Below are 19,625 nucleotides of genomic sequence, written 5' to 3'. Positions count from 1 at the left end.
AAACTTAATGAAGAAGCTAGTGTATAGTACTTCCCTGATAATATTGTGAAACACTATTCAAAGCAGCTTACCCACTGCAGCCAATATAGGGCTGATCTCAACATTTTTCTTAATCAAAAGTAAATGAATGTGTCTAACATGTTTATAAGAAGGGAAATCAGAACCAGCCACTTATTCCATAAATGTTTTCACTTGGGAGATTGGACCTCTGCTGATAATTTGAAGTTCATTGCTGGTTGTCCGCAAAAGTAGAATTTGAAATTTCTACTGGGAGTGTTACAATATAATTCAGTTTTCTAGAATAATTTCCGTGATAGATTCCCATGACATAGTAAACCATCATTATTTATTTTTATTTCTTTGTCTAATTTATATGGCTGTCCATCATATCATAACCAATTCTGGCAGCATACAACAAAGCTAAAAATAATAAATTCATAAAACCATTATTGTTTTAATTATAAACTTAAAAAGTGTTAATATAATTAATAATATTGTTATTAAATATAAAAAGAATTAAAAACTATAACAAGCTAAACAAACAAGGAACATGGGATGTTAATAATAATGGAGTTACCTCACAAGTTCATTTATCCCTTGGAGTCTCCAGGCTTGCAAACACAACCAGGTCTTAAGGAATCAAAGCTCAGAGGTTATGAGGTCAACCTCACCTCTGGGGAAGGAGATTCCATAATGTGGGTGCCACCACAGAAAAGGCCTGCTGCCTAAGAGCTGCCAAATGGGACTCTTAACATGATCTCTCAGAAATATATACGTTCACACATACATTCACACATACATAATTCAATTCATTAAAAATAAAGCATGTAAGAAGTATGTATGTGTGTGTGAGGGAGGGAAGGAGGAAGAGAGAGAAGAGCGGAAAAGTATCAAATTAACTGCAATGAATATTAAGTATTTGATTTTTTTTAAAAAAATATCAATTATTTCTTTAACAATTTTCTGAAAAAAGCAATCTGTGTTAAACAAAAGAAAAATTCTTGCAAACGGTCTGCAATATCCCTTGTAACAATAGTGTTAATGCACATTGCTTCATGGTAATGTTCACAGATCTTCTATTAACACTGAGTTTCTTTCTTTAGACGCCTGAACAGAAATAAACTGCAAGTTCTTCCAGAATTGCTTTTTCAGAACACGCTGAAGCTAACCAGACTGTAAGTATAGTTTTTATTTTTGGCATCCTATATGTGCTTTGGTTCTTAAGTCAGCAATTTTGGCTGTGAGGTTTTGGTATGATGCCTTCTTGAAGTGGATTTTGAAATGTGTCTTAGTTTATTATATGAAATCTTTTGCTGGGAAACATTTACTTGTCTTTTTACTACTCTGTAGATTAATTGTGAAGTCAAAACTGTCTTGGATATGTTTCTGTTTCTCTTTTCTTCTCTAATATGGCTACAAGTAGATCACAAATTTCTATTTTCAATTTATATTAACACACTGTGAAACTGGGGGTTAATCTCAAAATTTTTGGTGGAACAAAGTTGGATCATAGATTTCACAAATGTTGGCTTTCCTCAAACAAAGCATTCTTAAAATTAATTACTGTATGTCAAACTGTGATTAATAAAATTGGATATGAAGTTTCTTAATTTCCTCACATGCTGGCACATTGTAGGAGGACAGCCATATTAGTCTATAGTGGCAAAAAATCTGATGAGGTGAGCTACAGTCCATGAAATCTTATGTCTTTTAATGAAATTAATTATTTTGAAAAGGTGCTACCACATTTTGTCTGATTTTTCACATGCTGGGGAAGGAGAATATTTTTTTAAAAAGAAATTGAGTACCTGGAGAGGATAAATTCATTCATGTTGTGAAAAGGTACAATTTGTGATAAAGTCTGAAGAAACAAATTAATTTTGGATGTAGGAGCTTAGGAAATAGGTGTCCATAAAGACACTGATTTTTATTCCAATAATGGTTTTGCATAGCAATAGGACAGCTATGATTATTATCACCTCATGACCGCTGCTGTATTTATTTGGTATGTCCTTGAAGTAAACAAGGTCCTGCCTTTGTATTCCCATTTAGATCAAATCAAAGATCTAATTATAATTTGCATTATAATACCAAATTATATAAAAGAAATATATTTCTGAATTACAACGATATGAGCTCAGCAACCATGAGATTTTGTTTTAAAAGCCACTTATTGCATTTCAGTATTTTACTCTGATTCATAAAAAAAGTTCATCTACATAATTTGTGCTGATATACAACATGGTTGTATCCTGGATACTCTGTGTCTGTGTGTCTGTGTGTATGTGCGCACGCATGCACACACACAGTATTGACAACCTGATTGTCTCAGTAAATGAATGACTCTTAATACATTAATAGTATGAAGCTAACACCCTAATTTTTCCATCTATTTTCAGTGGATACGTTCAGTTTTTTTCCCAGCCAAAATACCTGCAACAAATGTTATTATTAGAATATTTTATCTAAAAAAGTTAGTGATGTACATTACCTTCAGTAAATATTTTTTTTCACCAACAGTATACAGTAAAAAAAATTAATCTGTATTTGTGATATAAGAATGAAGATTTGAAAATTACAAAGTGCCATTTTATTAGGATAGTCTTTCCTGGATTTCCAATCATAATGTTTATTGTCAATAAGAGTTTAAACAAGTCTTCCTGAATTTTGTGGGGAAATGGAATGAAAACAAGTCCTTGACAAGCAATTTAAATACTTGTAAAGCTATGAAGAACAGTTTTATCCTTCAACTGGCCAATTAAAAGAAAACCAGTTAAAAGAACTGGGGCATTACAGTTGCAGTGTCTTTCAATTATAGAAAAGGTCTGAGGCTTCTATAATTATTTACATGTCCTTTGGTGACATCTGTTTGACATTATGGGTGGGAATATAGAGGAAAATCAACCTTAAAAAGGAATGCAAAGAATCCTGTTAAATTAGTTTGATTCATACATTGCTAGGAGGAGAACTCCAGAAATTATGCATTGTATGTTTGCATTTTCTTCCAAGGTCATTTTATTGAAGCTTTGCTGTACGTTATTTATAGAACAGTATCTTCCCTGTCTGTGATGTTAAAAGGGAAAAAAGTTTGACATATTTGAATAATGTTTATATTCAGTTCCCATCCCAAGTATTTGACTTAAATCATAGAGTTTCAAGAAACAAGGCCAAATTTTCTGGAAGTCAGTCTCTGGAGAATTTAGATGTCTTAAAATAGACATTCCCATTGTTGGATTCATATTTGTGTAATAAATGAATTTAAGTAGTAAAAGATGAAGTAATAAGAAATGACTAGTTAGCATTCAATGTTTACCCATCTGATCAAACCAAAATTGGCATTTCATGTTTCACAAGTGAAGAATTTCAGAACTTCACTCAGAATATAGCATCAATCTCTCTGTGGAAAGTCAACCAGCATTCTGGAGCTTACTGAGGAAAAGTTGGGCACATGATTTGGAAAGGTTCATGCTTCAATTGCAGATGCAAGGTTTAAATAACCAAGATAGGCTCCTGCTGATTATAGCAATCAACCCTTAAATATCAATTCCAGAATTTTTCTCTTATACATATAAAGTAGTGAACTTCTTGCCTCTTATATCATGGCTTGATTATGGAGATACCAAAGCTCCATTTTCACAGTTAGCTTGTTTGCTCTAAGGTCCTACACTTTCAGGCTTGACAAATCAAGGTCTCAAAGAAAACATGATTCATGGTTGTTTTTTAAAGAAAAATACTGCTAAATATGCAAAAAAATTGCATCATGAGCATATGGACCTTGCAAAAACAGTCGGTTTTGGTGTTTTTCTCCCTAGACATATTTCCTCTTTCATCAATTACAATATTTCATCACTTTTTGTTTTCTTCATATTGATGGGTGGGTTCTCCTATTTCCAGGTTCTAAAGTTGGGGAGACTACTTCCATAAAGAACTTTCTTCTAAGGTTTGAAGAACCATCACTGAACAGTAAAGTTTAGCTGTGACTATTTTATTGGTCTGTTATTGATATACATGAGAATTTACAGATAGTCCTTAATTTGCAACTGCAGTTGGGATTAGAACATCTGTTGCTAAGTGATGGAATTGTTAAGTGAGTAGTATCCGATTTTATGTAATGTTTTGATGTTTTTAGCTTATGGTTTTACAAAAGCTTTTACTATTAAGAGTCTACATGCTATAATTTAGTGGATGTGTGGGGCAGGACTGCTTCTCATCCCAAGCCTCTCTGCCTTAAAGAACTTGGAAAGTGTCTTCCAATTACTTGGGATGTCTTTTACAGTTAGTCAGAGGATGATAGCTAATCTTGAGAGGCAAGTTACTTGTCAGAATGTGCCCTTAAATTAAAAGGCTCATCTCACATGAGAGCAGGTGCTAGTAACTCACCTTTTACATAAGCTCAAGTTATTAAGCCCTTTGAGGGCAAAAGAAACATGTCCAAAGGAAATAGAGGGTTGCTATGGTTTTAGCTCATTCAGGAATCGAGGCTTTACTGTGTACAGATCCCAGCAGGTCTGTTCAGAAGATGGTAAATAATTACAAGGAACGTCAGGGCTCCGGAGGGCACTTCAGGTTTGAAAGGATGTTCTTTAGGTCAGAGGTGACAACTAGAGACTGCTGAGAGGTTCTTGCACCATTTATCAAGCTGAAGCTATTTTTATTGCTTTCACTGTGCTCTGTCTCTAAATGGTATAATTTGAGCAAAATCATGTCTGGAAAAGTGACTCTTGTTGCAAGCCCTTGTGGCATCTTTCTGTTTCCAGTGTAAGGCCAAGGGCTCTGCTTATTTTCTTCAGCTATGAAAGGAACGTTAACAAATTATCTGAACTGAGCAGAAAACAAATGAGGGGATGTCAGAAAGTGAATAATTGAGGTTTCATCCTGGATTTCCAGTCTCCCCGGTGTGAAGTTAGCAACTCAAAACTAATATGTACAGATGTTTTATCCACTTTTTTAATAAAGCAGAAGAGAAAGAGAAGTGGCAGTAAGTATAAAGGCACAATTATAAAAAGTAGGTTTGGTATCATTTTATGCTGATTCCTGGAAAGATTTTGCTGCTGAGGAAGTGCCTCTATAATACACAAGATTGTAATTTTCTTAACAGATTTTTAAAGGCTTTCTTTTTTCTACTGTTTTTGTTCACTTTGCTCACTCCTCTGGAAGCTTTTATTGAAGGTTCTAACAATTTATGCCTGTATTAGCATCTACTTTACAAAAAAATACAAAAGTAAGTCTAAGTTTTCCAGAGAGTAAACACCTGCCTGAATATATATTCAGCTTTGTTTAGTTAGAATTTTCTGATTTAATTTTACTTGTTTATTTGTTGATGTCTTATCCTCTGAAATGTAAAGACCCTAAATAATTTAAATTACAAGTTGTCAAATGCACTGAAAAATGTGTAGAAGAATAACAACAACAACAAAAATAGCAACAACAATACATACTTTGAAACATCCATAGCAATGCTCCGCAACATAAAATTAATCCCAACCACCTCCATAAAAATAATATAAAAGGTTATAGACAGTTCTGCAGAGGTTTTGAGATAGAAACAGGAGTTGCAAAAAGTTAGAAAGGACCAGCCACAAAAAGTGCTAGTTACTTCTTGCTCTGTTTCAGGAAGCAAATGTTTTTTAGTGACTCAGCTTTCCACAGAATGGTTTTAATACTAAAAGTTCAAGAAGCTTAAATTCCCCCTCTGATGAGTTCCTTCCCCTCCCTATTCTGGGATTGAACAGGATTTCCTTGAGAGAGCCAGTTCTACTCTCTGAAAATGTATTGATTTGGTGTGTGTGTGTGTGTGTGTGTGTGTGTGTGTGTGTGTGTGTGTTAAACACCATGAATAGATTTAGATGATAGAAACATATCTCCATTCCAATTATGCATTTATAAAGTTTCTACAACTATCACAAAATCAGTGGGATACATACATTTTGATCAATTGTATAAGCATGCTCAAAGAACATGTAGCTCTGAGTGATACTTGGAAACTTTTAAAGCCTTAAGTCAGTCTCTCTCTCTCCTTCTCTCCTTCTACCCCCCCTCTCTCTGTCATTCCCAAGAGCATCTTCAAAACTGTTGTAGAAAAAAATGAAAAATTGCTGTGTGGTGTCTAGGATCCTGTGGCTACATTTGCATTTGCATTTTTCACTGGTAACATCTGTGCAATTTGTGTGAAAAAATAAACTGTGCCAGGGAACTATTCTTATTCAAACCAATCATTTTCGCTGACGTCAGATGACTCTACTTCAAGCATGAGAATAAAAGGAGGTGGGGGATAGAAGCAAGATTTTTTGGCATCTGAAAGGGGTCAATTGACAATTTTAGATTTCTTGTTCTGAAATCCTATGAAATTCCTATTGCTTGGGTTCTTCCAAAATTTTGAATATTTAGTGTGTATTGTGTATGATAGGTGAGGAGAAAAGAAATAAATTGGCTACATTGCTAGTTCTGATATAGTCTACAAATAGGTCAGTAGTGGTCCAGGTCCCAGTGCAACCAGTACAGTGCAACGGGACTGGGCATTCACAACATGAATGCATGCAGCGCGTGCAAATGCATGCAGTGCACTCATGTGTACTTACCGACACTCCAGCTGTTTGGTGGAGCATTGCGCAGATGCCGTATGCTCCATGCGCATAATTCCCAAAAACCTCAAATCTCGTAAAGAGCACGGGCAGGTGGGCCCTCCAGAGCACCATACCGGAACGGTACCTGGTGCTCCCGGCAGGCCCTGGTACGCCCGTACCGGGGCTTAAAAGTCATAACCCACCACCGAAATACATGATAGAGAAGCAGAACTGAAAGCCTACTGTAGGCGCACTGAAGAAAACGATGTAACTGTGAAGTCCTTAGTGCTCACTAGGATTAGCTGTTTCCTTGCAGATGTTTGATTACCCAAGCAGGTAATATCATCAGGGTACCATATTTTCCTCTGTTGAAAGCTGATATAATATCCATGAAGCCATATTGTTACAATTGTTTGTGATAAACAATTAGGATTTTGATGAAAGAGAATACTTTTCGTTCAGGTTGAACCGTGGAATCCTTGGTGCTTTCTGAACTTGGTTGTTTTCTTGTAGACATTTCATAAGAGGGTTTTTATTTTGAATGTTCTGCTTCTATATGCCGTGTGTGTTTATATACGTATGTATGTATATAGCACTTAGACTTATATACTGCTTCATAGTGCTTTACAGCCCTCTCTAAGCCATATACAGCATGCACACACACACATATGCAAATATATGGCATATTTAATGTAATATGGCTGTGTTTACAGGGTATTGGCAATATATTGCCTCTGGCATGTGAATGAACTTTGTGGCGCAATCTAACATATGCCAAGATAGACACATCCATCACTATGACTTGAACCAGCTGAAAACACAGTCTCACACTCTTGTTTGATGATGGATTTCTTCATAGAAAACAAAGCCTTGAGAGCAGAAGCATTTAGGGTATAATTTCTGAAGATACAGAAAAGATTCATTAGGAAGAGATGAGTGATTAATTTTCTCTCCATTATAACATGTACAAGAACCCGGGAAACCCTAATTTAATAAAACAAATGTTTTACAGACAGTTCTTTGGTTAACAAAAGAACTTATTATTACAAATACCACTATAGTATTAGAAGGTGAGATAATCTTAAACTGACATGTTTACTAACCTTCTTAATTCAAATAAATAAATAAATAAAAATGTTGAGATTTTACAGTATTTTTAATTAAGCCAGAACAAACACAATGCTATGTTTGATGATGTTTCTGTTTCTTCAGTTCTTGATTATAAATTACAAACTGAAATTATGGAATTATATCTTAATTGTTTAACTGCACTTAAGTAAAACAACCATAATTCAAAGTTATATCTGCATAGGACATTTATTCTTCATTGAATCAGAAATCTTATATCAAATTGCAATATATTTAATATTATGATTTCACAGAATTTCCAATAGAATTCTACATTTCTGAATTAAACCCAGGTCATAATGTACTTGACTAAGAAGAAATACAATCCTACACAGTTAATTTGCCACTAATACAAACTAGCCAGTAATTGTATGAACTTGAGAAGGAAATCTAGTTATTGTTACAGTATATTTAAGCAGTTGCATCCTGGTTTTTATGTCATTAATAATTAGATAGGAAAAATAGAAAATATAGTTCCAACAAGAAAGCAGCAGAATATACTGGGAATACCAATCATTGCTTCCTTTCCTAATAAATGCACCTTTCTATGGCTGATTTTACATAATTATTTTCAACTATTCATTCTCTAATTCCTTGGCACTTCCCTGAAAATATCTAATTATAGAATTAGTACATCAATCAAAAACCAACTTTGTTGTATTCAAGTACAATGACAATAAAGATTATACTTGTTCTTATACTTATCATAATGATTCTATGATTGGTCTTTGGGTAACTAATTAGAAATGGTTGTGTGAAACAAAGCAAAAAAGCTGGCTGATAGGTTTATAGCTGATTTAGTAGTAAATTATAGAATTAGGAGATTTTTCATAAAGTATTTTCAGTGCAGGAGTTTTCAAATATATATACTTCTTGGTTAGCTGTTGATAAAATTATATATGCAAATAGCTCCTGTTTTAATATACAACCTAACTAGCTAAATATTGTTGTCTCTTGATGTGCTTGTACCCAGTAATGGTTGTATTTGTGGTGGACACCATGTTTTCCTCCTGCATAAATTAGTTATGTGGTTTAATTTTTGAAGTCTCTCATCTCGCCAATGTGTGACTTGTTATGTAAACCTACAGTAAGAGAATACATTTTTTTTTTTCAGAAACTGAAGTGGCATTTCTGGCATGTGATCTGAGTGGCACTTAAATGGAACAGACAGCATTCTTTTCATGAGACACATTGATCTGATAATCCTAACTTGACTAATCCAAAAATAAAAGTTTTGTTTCTGTGTTTTAAACATTTATCAATGAAATACTTTGCTAAGGCGTAAATTAAATTTTACCTGGTTTTAGTAAAACTATAGAGGATAATATCATCATATAGGTTTTATAAAGTTTTACTATTTGCTGATTTTAAATTTGAGATGTTAATGAGAAATTCAGAATGTTAAGATTATGAGATTTGAATTGAGAAATGGAATGCAAATCTAAAGGCTGAATAGCAACAAAAAGTGCTAATAGGATGACCAACAATGTTCTTTGACTTTAGTTAAGAGAATGGCAAACAATAGATTTGGGGATAATTATACATATTATGTTAATTATTTGACAATGAGTTAATGAATGCAATATTGTAAATGTTCTTTTAGAATCATTACTATCAGAAAACCCTTAAATATGTCTAAAGTTTCTACTCTATATAAAGACATTTGAATACTGGCTTTTGTGGTAGCTGTTTCACATGGAGGATGGGGTACCTACTATGTCTTACTGAATGGGCTTCTTTCATTGTGAATTTTTCATACCAGCTTCACTTTGAACTCTCTTCATATTATGCAAAAAGGTTATATGATATGCTGTGCTACATTATTGTACATTGGTGTCATGTTGCTTCTGACTCACTTATTGAAATTCTTGTGCACTGTTTTATTGAGCTCCCTCTTTCCTTTTTTTCTATGAAATATACATGCAGATGCTGCTTCTGAAGTGGCAAAGAACCACAATACTGGCTCCCATACCTGGTTCTCTAAAGCTTAATTTCTTTCCGGAAGGCCTTGCTCCATTAATCTTCCAAGACAAATTCCCCCTTCATGGATCAAGGCCGTCGAGTCCAACCTTGCCAAACTAGGCTTCTCTCCAGCCTCAATACTCAAGTTGGACTATGACCAAGCAAAACAAACCTTGCGACAAAGGGTAGAGGACATTGAGAGGCAAAGGGACTTAGGGAAAGCTCCATTGTTTCTGGCTCCAGACTCTGTTAGATATGTAGTTACTCTTGCAAGCTATCTTAGCTCATTGGAGACAGCAAACCACCGGAAAGCATTGTTGCTCGCACAATGCCATGCACTTATATTGGCTGCCCTGTACAGCAAGTATAAAAAAATACCATTGATTGAAATATTCTACTCCTACGGCTCAGGAGAGGCGGAGACCATTGGATACATACGTACTTCCTAGGTGTTCTTTCTATTGAGATATTAAAAAAAAACTAATCCTCCCAATAATCAATAGGTATCCTGGTTGTTCCTATGCTTATTTCCAGTGGCTGCTGGAGGCAAACAGATTGTGATTACAGTGCAGTGGCTAGATTCTGCACATCAGTACTGGGGATTCATCGGAAACGTGATTAATCCACCATAGCTATTTTACACAACTAATGTAGCATTACAATTACAAAGTATTGATATTATAGTTAGGCCATGTGTAACTGACAGATTGGATGCTAAATTGTTTTTAATATAGATTTTATCTGTTATTTATTATTTTATTCTATAATTTTTAACTGGATATTCCTTGAGTGTTTTTATTTGTTCTGGTTTCTGGTTTTTGACTGTAATAAATTTGATTTGATTTGATATCTGATTCTGTTTAAACAAGGATACGGGCCATATTGAGATGTGGATGGAGTATGTGTTTATAAGCCAGGTCCAGAAGTGGAGTCCAGAAATGTTTCCCTAACAGCAGGCCAGCCCAATGTTGAAGTATTTACTGGAATCAGGGAATAGTGACTGGTTCTTTTGTGGCTACTTTTGTTTCTTCCTTTGATCACAATCAGATCCGATATAGACCTTCTGTTTTTTTTTATCTGTTGGTTAAACTTTGATGTCTTGATTTCGCAGTATAGGATGGGCAGGGTGAGGCAGCAGGATATAACTACTGGGTGAGATCATCCGTGGTTTTGGGGTTGAGTATCACCTCTACGCTGATGATACTCAGCTGTATATTTCAACCCCAAACCACCCCAACGAGGCTGTCGAGGTGATGTCCCGGTGCTTGGAAGCCGTCGGGGTCTGGATGGGGGACAACAGACTCAAACTCAACCCCTCCAAGACTGAGTGGCTGTGGCTACCGGCACCTCGGTTCAGCCAGCTGATTCCATTGCTGGCCATAGGGGGTGAACAATTGCCCCCTGTGGAACGGGCGCGCAATTTGATGCCCGGCTGTCAATGGATGACCATGTGGCAGCAGTGGCGAGGGGGGCATTCCACCAGGTTCGCCTGGTGCGCCAATTGCGCCCCCTACTGGACCGGGATGCCCTACGCACGGTCACTCATGCGCTGGTGACGTCCCGCCTGGATTACTGCAATGCTCTCTACATGGGGCTGCCCTTGGGACGCGCCCGGAGACTGCAGTTAGTTCAGAACGCAGCTGCGCGGGCTGTGATGGGGAATACGAGGTACTCCCACGTAACACCTCTCCTGCGCGAGCTGCACTGGCTACCTGTGGTTTTTCGGGTGCGTTTCAAGGTGCTGATTACCATCTTTAAAGCGCTCCATGGCACGGGACCTAGTTACTTGCGGGATCGCATCCTCCCACATACATCCCTGCGGCTAATTCGCTCACACAGGGAGGGACTTCTCCTGGTGCCGTCCACTAGCCAATGCCAACGGGCGACACCAAGGAGTAGGGCCTTCTCTGTGATGGGCCCAACCCTCTGGAATGACCTCCCCCCGACATTAGAACCACTTCTGACCTCCGCTCCTTCCGGCAAAAATTGAAGACTCACCTGTTCCGATTAGCAGGCCTGGCATAATTACAACTGTCCCTCCTGGCAAATGTATTATTATCTGGTTATCTTAGGGGTTTTTTAATTTGTTGTGTCTGTTTTAGGGATTTAAAACTTATATTTATATAGCTTTGTACAGTTCTTTTAATTGCATTTTAACCTCCTCCAAACTGTACATATTTAACTTTTTTATTGTATTTTGTGATATTCTCTATGGACTGTACACCGCCCCGAGTCCCTTTTGGGAGAGGGGGCGGTCTAGAAGCACCAAATATAAATAAATAAATAAATAACTACGAATACTCTACCTGTGGTATGTGGACATCCTTAAGTAAAAGGTTTCATCTTCAGTTAGTAGTAATATATTTGGATGGAAGTGTATTCTCTCAAGCAGACGTCTCTTAGGAGAAAAAAAAACACACCATATCCTCCCCCCAACATTTTTTTTCAGTGTTAGAGGACTGCAGGACTGCAGGAGAGGGGAGTGTCTAGTGAAAAAGTGCTGTGATTGACAGTCTGGGAACAGAGAGCAAATAGCTTTGGTGTGGCTTGGATACTGAAGCAGACAAGGTAAGCAGCAGGAGAATTTCAGCTATGTCGTGGGAAATGGCCTTAGCAAGCTCTCTGATTAGTAGTGGAGTGCAAATCTCTTGGGTCATTGCTAGGGTTCAGGAGAGCAAAGAACTGCTGGTATGTCAAATTGCTGCCATATTTCATTCACAGGGGGAAAAAGAGGCAGGTTGACTATTTGATTAGAGTTTATTGATGTTAGGGGCATGCAATCATTTAAGGTGCTTTAAAAAACATTTGCAGAAATTACTTGAGAGCTTTGAGAAAATGACAACATTTCTGTTTGGTAGTAAGAAACAGTAACCTTGCTTTTACTTCTTTTAATGAAAGGTTTATTGGGTATTACTTACAATTTTATAGCAGAGTGAAGATGATGAGATAAATAGAGTGTCAGGAAGAGTTTTAGATCTGGATTAAAAGCTTGAGATCAGAAGGTACAGAACAATTCAAGACAGGTTTTATCTTTTTCAGTATTATTGATTAATAGTATTATGCAATTGGAAATCAAGATAAAAGTTGAACAGTGTAATATAATGGTTTTAAAGGTTGCAAGCCAGCATGGTAAATAACCAGATCATTCGAGTAATCTATATCATGTCACCACACTTTGCAGGAGAATACAGAGCATTAAACAATAAAGCTGTAAAACAGTGTAGGGCAAAGCTGTCAAACTCGCCACCTATGGGCCAGATGCGTCACACACTGGCCACGCCTATTCCCAGTTTAGCAAAGGGGGGGGAAGTCCCGCTACATCACATGATGATGCCATGGTGATGCGAGTTTGACACCCCTGGTGTAGCGTAATGTAAAGCATTATCAAAGCAACTAAAAACAACTAAAACTAAACAAGATTATAAATTATGTGAATAATCTATGGTTAATATACTTAAAATTTTAAGTATTTATGTGTAAAATTTTAACCAAAAGGTGATCTTACTCTTTGCCTATAATTGACAAGAAGAATCTATAGAAATCTCTGGAAATAGAACTGAGAAGGATAATCATCAAAAGATGTATCCTATAAATTTATTATATACTCTTCTCTAAGAATATATTTGAATCAGAATATATTTGACTAATTTAAGTTTATTGTATTTTTATAAGATATATTTATTTTTCCATTCTCCTATGAAAGTAGTCAACGTGGCCAAGAAAAATATTTGAAACAATGTCTACATTGTCAACTACACCCATGCCTGCACTACAATATATACATTTTAAAAAACAATTCTCAGAGGATTAGAAGTTAAATAGAATAGAATTCTAAGTAGCCATCAGAAAAGCCAGGTGATGTGAGGATTCTGTGAAGAAACTAAAGCCTTGATGTAAACATTTCAGAGATTTAATCAAGGTAAGACTCACATTTTTGTACTTTTCCACAACAAAATGGTTCATTTTGCAAATGTGGGATTATGTCTGCAGACTGCTACAGGAAATAACAGCCAAAGGATTCCATCCTTTTGTATTATTTCTTCAGACCAGGAAGAGGATGAGAAACCACCAACTCTAAACTGTTTTGAGGGAAAATAAAGTCTCATTTAGGAAGAGGAGAGATATGATAGATTTTAAATCTGTTTGCTCAGATGCTCATAGAAGCAATATCAACTACAGATAGTCTGTCCTTAGTCCATGGATAAAAAGGTTAGCATGTTATTGTATGGTACATGTGTATCCAGGAGGAAAGTTGGGTGGGTGTCACTGTTGGGACAGGGTCACTTTTATTATTAGGCCAAACAATAGTATGGCAAATGGAGACTGGACAGACTGAGACAAGAGAGGAAACCATTTTCAGATGTTCTGCAGTTGGAATTACAGCATATTCTCATTGGGATTGTAAAATAGTAGGCAGATGAAAAGTATGGAGCTGCATGCAATTTTTTTTTATTACATGTCAAGATTTTGGTGAGATTGGGAAAGATGGGAGAGGCAATAAAATTCTTGAGAATCCTTTAATTCTTTTCCACTTATGCTGTCTGCCAGCTCTCTCCCATCTGATCCTATGTGATGAGTGGACCATTTTTGTCCTAATTACTCTTCCCTACATTCCTATATGATGTCATAATCCTCTGACAAATCTGAATATTTGGAAGTATTATTAAAGGCAAACAAGGGAGTGTTTTCTTTATTAAACTGATCAGTGGTGGGTTCGGATCTGATTGCAACCAGTATGGTTGCAACAGGGACCAGCGTCCTCCACATGAATGTGTGTCATACCTTCCAGCAATGCCTCCGCAAACCTCCACGATGCTCCAGCTGCAGAATACAAAATGTTGTAATTTTCTATGCTCCACCTTTGAAGTAGAAAATGTACTTCCATGTAGGAAAAAAAAACATGTACCGTATTTTTCGGATTATAAAACACACCTTTTCCCCTCAAAAAAGAGGCTGAAAATCTGGGTGCATCTTATACACTGGATACAGCATTTTTTGCCTCCCAAAATCCCGCCCCTTCACCAAATTGGCCATGCATAGCCTTTAGGAGACTTTCAGAGAGTTCTGGGGGCTGGGAAGGGCAAAAATGAGCAAAAAATGGACAGTTTTTTGCTCAATTTTGCCCCTTCCCAGCCCCCAGGAGCTCTCTATAAGTTTCCTAAAGGCTATCCATGCTCTTTTTTTTAAAATGAAAAATGGGCCCCTTTTCATGAAAAATGGGCCATTTTTTTGCTTGTTTTTGCCCCACCCCCAGTAGCACTCTCCAAGCCTCCTAAAGGCTATTCATGCCTTTTGGGGGGGGGGGGGAAACGGACCTGCTTTTGCAAAAAAATGGGCCATTTTTGGAAGGTTTGCAGAGTGCAATAACTTTTTTTATTTTTTTATTTGCCTCTTCAAAACCTTGGTGTATCTTATACTCTGGTGCATCTTATACTCCAAAAAATACGGTATCTCATGTACAGTCACATCATATGTATCTGGACACTACAGTAAAAATACTTTTCCTTCATGAAAATATTTTTTTTTTTGAGAAAAATTGTAATTTATCAAATGATTGGCCCTTAGCTTGAACACCAGACTGTATACATACTGTGCCAGAATTATCATGCTGTTGTTATCATGAGACAAAAATCTGTTTTTCATTTAAATCCTAAGACTTTCTTTCATTTTATCTTTTCCACAACTGTGGTAATTTTAATTTAGACTAGCATGACTTCTCTACAGAGTTACTTATTGTTGCATATGGTTGTTACTTTATCAATATTAGTTTGAGTTCATTATATATTTCCAGCTTTGCTGTTTCACAATAATTTTTAAATATTAAAGACATACTTATATACCTTATAAAGATTTGATTTAGTACAAATTATTTCACAACAGAATAGCTAACCAGTGAAATTTGACACTTGCCATTCATATTTAGTACTGAGAAAGTTCCTGCATAAAGAAGAAGCTGTAGCAGGACAAATAGAGAACTGTTTGCACAAAGAATTTTAAATCAATCAAAAGAATAAGAGAAATTAGTTGCTTCATGGCTGCTTGTGTGTTTCTGCTGTTATAACGTGAAGTATTATCTTCATGTAACATTATTCTTACTATAATTGAAGTCTGTAGAATTAAGGCCAATGGGATATGTGGATTTTGCATTTATGTTTTCTACTGATTTATGGCTTGCTTGGAAAGGCAGAAATATGCATACATGCGCATACATGTGACACCACAGGCTATGTATAATACAGTTCACATGTCTTGCAGTTTGCTCACACATATTTGCAGTCCTGACAGTCTTAATTCTTCAGAGAGAAATTGAGGGTGACTATAATTGCATCATAAAAATAGTCTGGGATGAACAAAAAGGGCTAAAGGGTTTCTCCAACAGAACTTTTCCATTTCCAGAAAACCATTTGAAGATGTTAATTAGTACTAAAATCAGAGGTGGGTTGCTTCTGGTTTGGCCGAATGGTAGTGGTATTCGGGCTTGGCTCGCAGAACTGGCAATGACCCAGGACTGCCACACACACACACAAACAAACCGGTTTACTCACTGGATCGCTTGCTGCCACCATTTTGGTTTTTAGTGACTATGTGTGTGCAGTTCACTGTTAATTGTTTTGCACATGCACGAAAACCAATTTACATTGAACAGTGCCCAATGGCGCAGAGCCCATCTGGCACGTGTGGGTTGCAAACTAGCAGCAACCCCCCCCCCCCCCCGAATAAAATATATCTTATAAGTAGTCCTCACTTACCAATGGTAAGTAGAACTGGGACTCTTGTCACCTAGAAATGTGATCATAAGGTTTTGGTTTGGTTTGGTTTATTTGGATTTATATGCCGCCCTTCTCCAAAAGGACTCAGGGCGGCGTACAACATTAAACAACACACATCCCAAAAGTTAAAAAAGATTAAATCCATATCCAAAAAAACAAACTGAATTAAAAGAACAATACATTTAAAATAAGTTAAAATTAAAATTAACAGGCCAGGCCGGCTTGCTGGAAAAGCCAACTTTTTAGGGCGCGTCGGAAGGACTGGAGGTCAGGGATTATGCGAAGCTCCGGGGGCAGCTCATTCCAGAGGGAAGGCGCTCCCACAGAGAAGGCTCTCCCCCTGGGGGTCACCAGCCGACACTGCCTGGCCGATGGCACCCTGAGGAGGCCAACTCTGTGGGATCGTACTGGACGGTGGGAGGCTACTGGTGGCAGTAGGTGGTCTCGCAGGTACCCTGGGCCTAAGCCATGGAGTGCTTTAAAGGTCATAATTAATACCTTGAATCGCACCCGGAAAACTACCGGCAACCAATGCAGGCCGCCTAAAAGGGGTGTAACATGGGAGCACCTAGGTACCCCATGACAACCCATGCGGCCGCATTCTGGACCAGCTGAAGCCTCCGGGTGCTCTTCAAGGGCAGCCCCATGTAGAGAGCATTGCAGTAGTCCAGGCGAGAAAGGACGAGCACATGAGTGACTGTGCACAGAGCATCCCGATCCAGGAAGGGGCGCAACTGACGTACCAGGCGAACCTGGTAAAAGGACCCCCTGGTCACGGCCGTCAGGTGTTCTTCTAAACTAAGCCGCGTATCCAGGAGGACTCCCAGATTGCGAGCCTTCTTTGAGGGGGCTAAAATTTCTCCCCCTATCATCAAAGATGGAACAAGATGCACAAATCGTGATAACGGAAACCACAGCCACTCAGTCTTGGAGGGATTGAGCTTGAGCCTGTTCCTCCCCATCCAGATCTGCACAGCCTCCAGGCATTGGGACATCACGTCGAGGGCATTGTTTGGGTGGTTTGGGGTAGAGATGAAAAGTTGGGTATCATCAGCATATTGATGATACCGTACCACAAAACCATGGATGATCTCACCCAGCGGTTTCATGTATATGTTGAACAGGAGGGGTGAGAGAACCGACCCCTGGGGCACCCCACAAGTGACGCGCCTGGGGGTCGATCTCTTCCCTCCAGTCAACACAAACTGCGACTGATCCGACAGGTAGGAGGAGAACCACCGTAAAACGGTGCCCCCCACTCCCAACCCCCCGAGTCGTCGCAGTAGGATACCATGGTCGATGGTATCGAAAGCCGCCGAGAGGTCTAATAGGACCAGGACAGAGGAACAGCCCCTGTCCCGGGCACGCCAGAGATCATCGACCAACGCGACCAATGCCGTCTCCGTGCTGTACCCGGGCCTGAAACCCGACTGAAATGGATCCAGGTAGACAGCTTTATCTAGGTACTGGGGAAGCTGACGTGCTACCACACTCTCGACAACCTTTGCTACAAAGCGAAGGTTGGAGACCGGACGATAGTTGGCTAAAGAAGCTGGGTCCAGGGAAGGCTTCTTGAGGAGGGGCCTCACCACCACCTCCTTCAAGTCAGTGGGAAAGAACCCCTCTCTCAATGAAGCGTTGGTGGAGCCAGCCTCGTGTCACCTCCCAGGAAGCCAAAACTAACCAAGAGGGACATGGGTCCAGCACACAAGTGGCAGCACTGAGTCTCCCCATAATCCTGTCCATGCCTTCAGGGGTCACAGGGTCAAACCCATCCCAGATTGTCTCCTCAAGATTCATCCCCGTCGGCTCGCCCGAATCTAACCAGTCAAGAGTCCAAGTCTGTCTGGATCTGAGAGATTTTATCCTGCAGATACTGAACAAATTCTTCAGCCCTTCCCTGCAAGGGGTCTTCCCCGGTTCCTTGGTTAAGGTGTGATATAATGTGACTGTACTGGTGTATGATAACAATTCCAGCAGTCCCAATTCTCTCATTAGGTGAATCCCTCATAGTTGAAGCGTCCACAGTAACATGATTGTCATTTGCGATCTTCTTTTGCCTTCCCCATTGGCTTTGCAGTGAGATTTGCAGTGAAGGTTGCAAATGGTGATCTCATGACCATGGGAATGCTATAAGTTCCACTTAGTTCTGTGACAGAAGCCTAACTATTTTATTTGTTTATTTGTTTATACAGTCGACCTATCTCACACAAATGTGACTTTGTGTATAACATAATAATTAAATACCCCATAGCAATCTAAAAACAATCAAAATAAACACAAAATAAAGGGTAACTGTGGCCAGTTACAGGGTAACATTACCCTGGGTAGCATTACTCAGATACAGTAGTCCCTGCTTTTGAATTAGTCGTGTCTGCCTATCATATCTAAATGTATGCAATCTAGTTTATAGCAAAGTCTACACAAGGGCCCATATACTTTTAAGACAAAAATACAGTAGGGTTTCTTCAAGGAAAGGGTGCTTATTCCTGCATTGGGGATTTAAGAGCAAAATATTAAAACATGATTTAGACCCATTTCCTCTACAGCTGAAAGTAATGTGAATTAAAAGCTAATTTCCCCAAAGGTAATGTTATTAATGGACTGTCATTTCCAAACCTTGCTGGCGTGCCTGAAGTTAATTTCAAAGAAGCCTGGAAAGATAGTCTATTAATTCCATATGTTGGAATTGCTAAACCGATTCAGACCTCTTGTGCAAGGCAACCATTTAGCATATTCAAATTAACACAATATAGTAGCTAAATATTAAAAAGCAGTTGTTGGCAATACTAAGTTGTGAGAATGGGATTCTTCCAGGGAGTCATTTTTCTGAGGAAGATGCTGACTGTACAGGTAGAAATGAGATGTACAAGTTGTGAGCCTTCATTTAAATATTACAGTAACTTATTAAACTGAATCCACAGGGAAGCTGCTCTCTCTCCCTCATTGTGTCTTTACTGAATAACTATAGGAATATATAATGCAGTTTCTCTTCCTAAGCCAGCAGCGTTCTCTACCCATTCAAAGTACCAGAAAAGCCAGCATCATCAACCACTCAGAACAAGGCTATTCCACACTGAAGTCTGAAACAGCTTGTGAGTTCATTTTAGACAGCTATTATTTAGTGTTGATGTAATCCTTCAACTAAATGGTAATTGTACTGTACAAATTATTTTGACATTTAAATGTTGCAGTTAAATTG

General features: G+C 38.1%; 1 protein-coding gene across 1 annotated transcript in view; it reads left to right on the top strand.

Moving 5' to 3' along the window:
* The window catches only part of SLIT3 (slit guidance ligand 3), a 524,002-nt gene that overhangs the window by 78,051 nt on the left and 426,326 nt on the right, over positions 1–19,625 (top strand). The window contains exon 4 of the mRNA XM_081937040.1: positions 1,104–1,175. Coding sequence (XP_081793166.1) covers positions 1,104–1,175 — 72 coding nt within the window. The remainder of the gene's footprint in view (positions 1–1,103; positions 1,176–19,625) is intronic.

This window comes from Natrix helvetica (genome assembly GCF_964273705.1).
Source record: "Natrix helvetica genome assembly, chromosome: 1".
Taxonomy (NCBI): Eukaryota; Metazoa; Chordata; class Lepidosauria; order Squamata; family Natricidae; genus Natrix; species Natrix helvetica.
The sequence above is the reverse complement of the archived record's forward strand: the minus strand, read 5'-3'. Positions and strand labels throughout refer to the sequence as shown.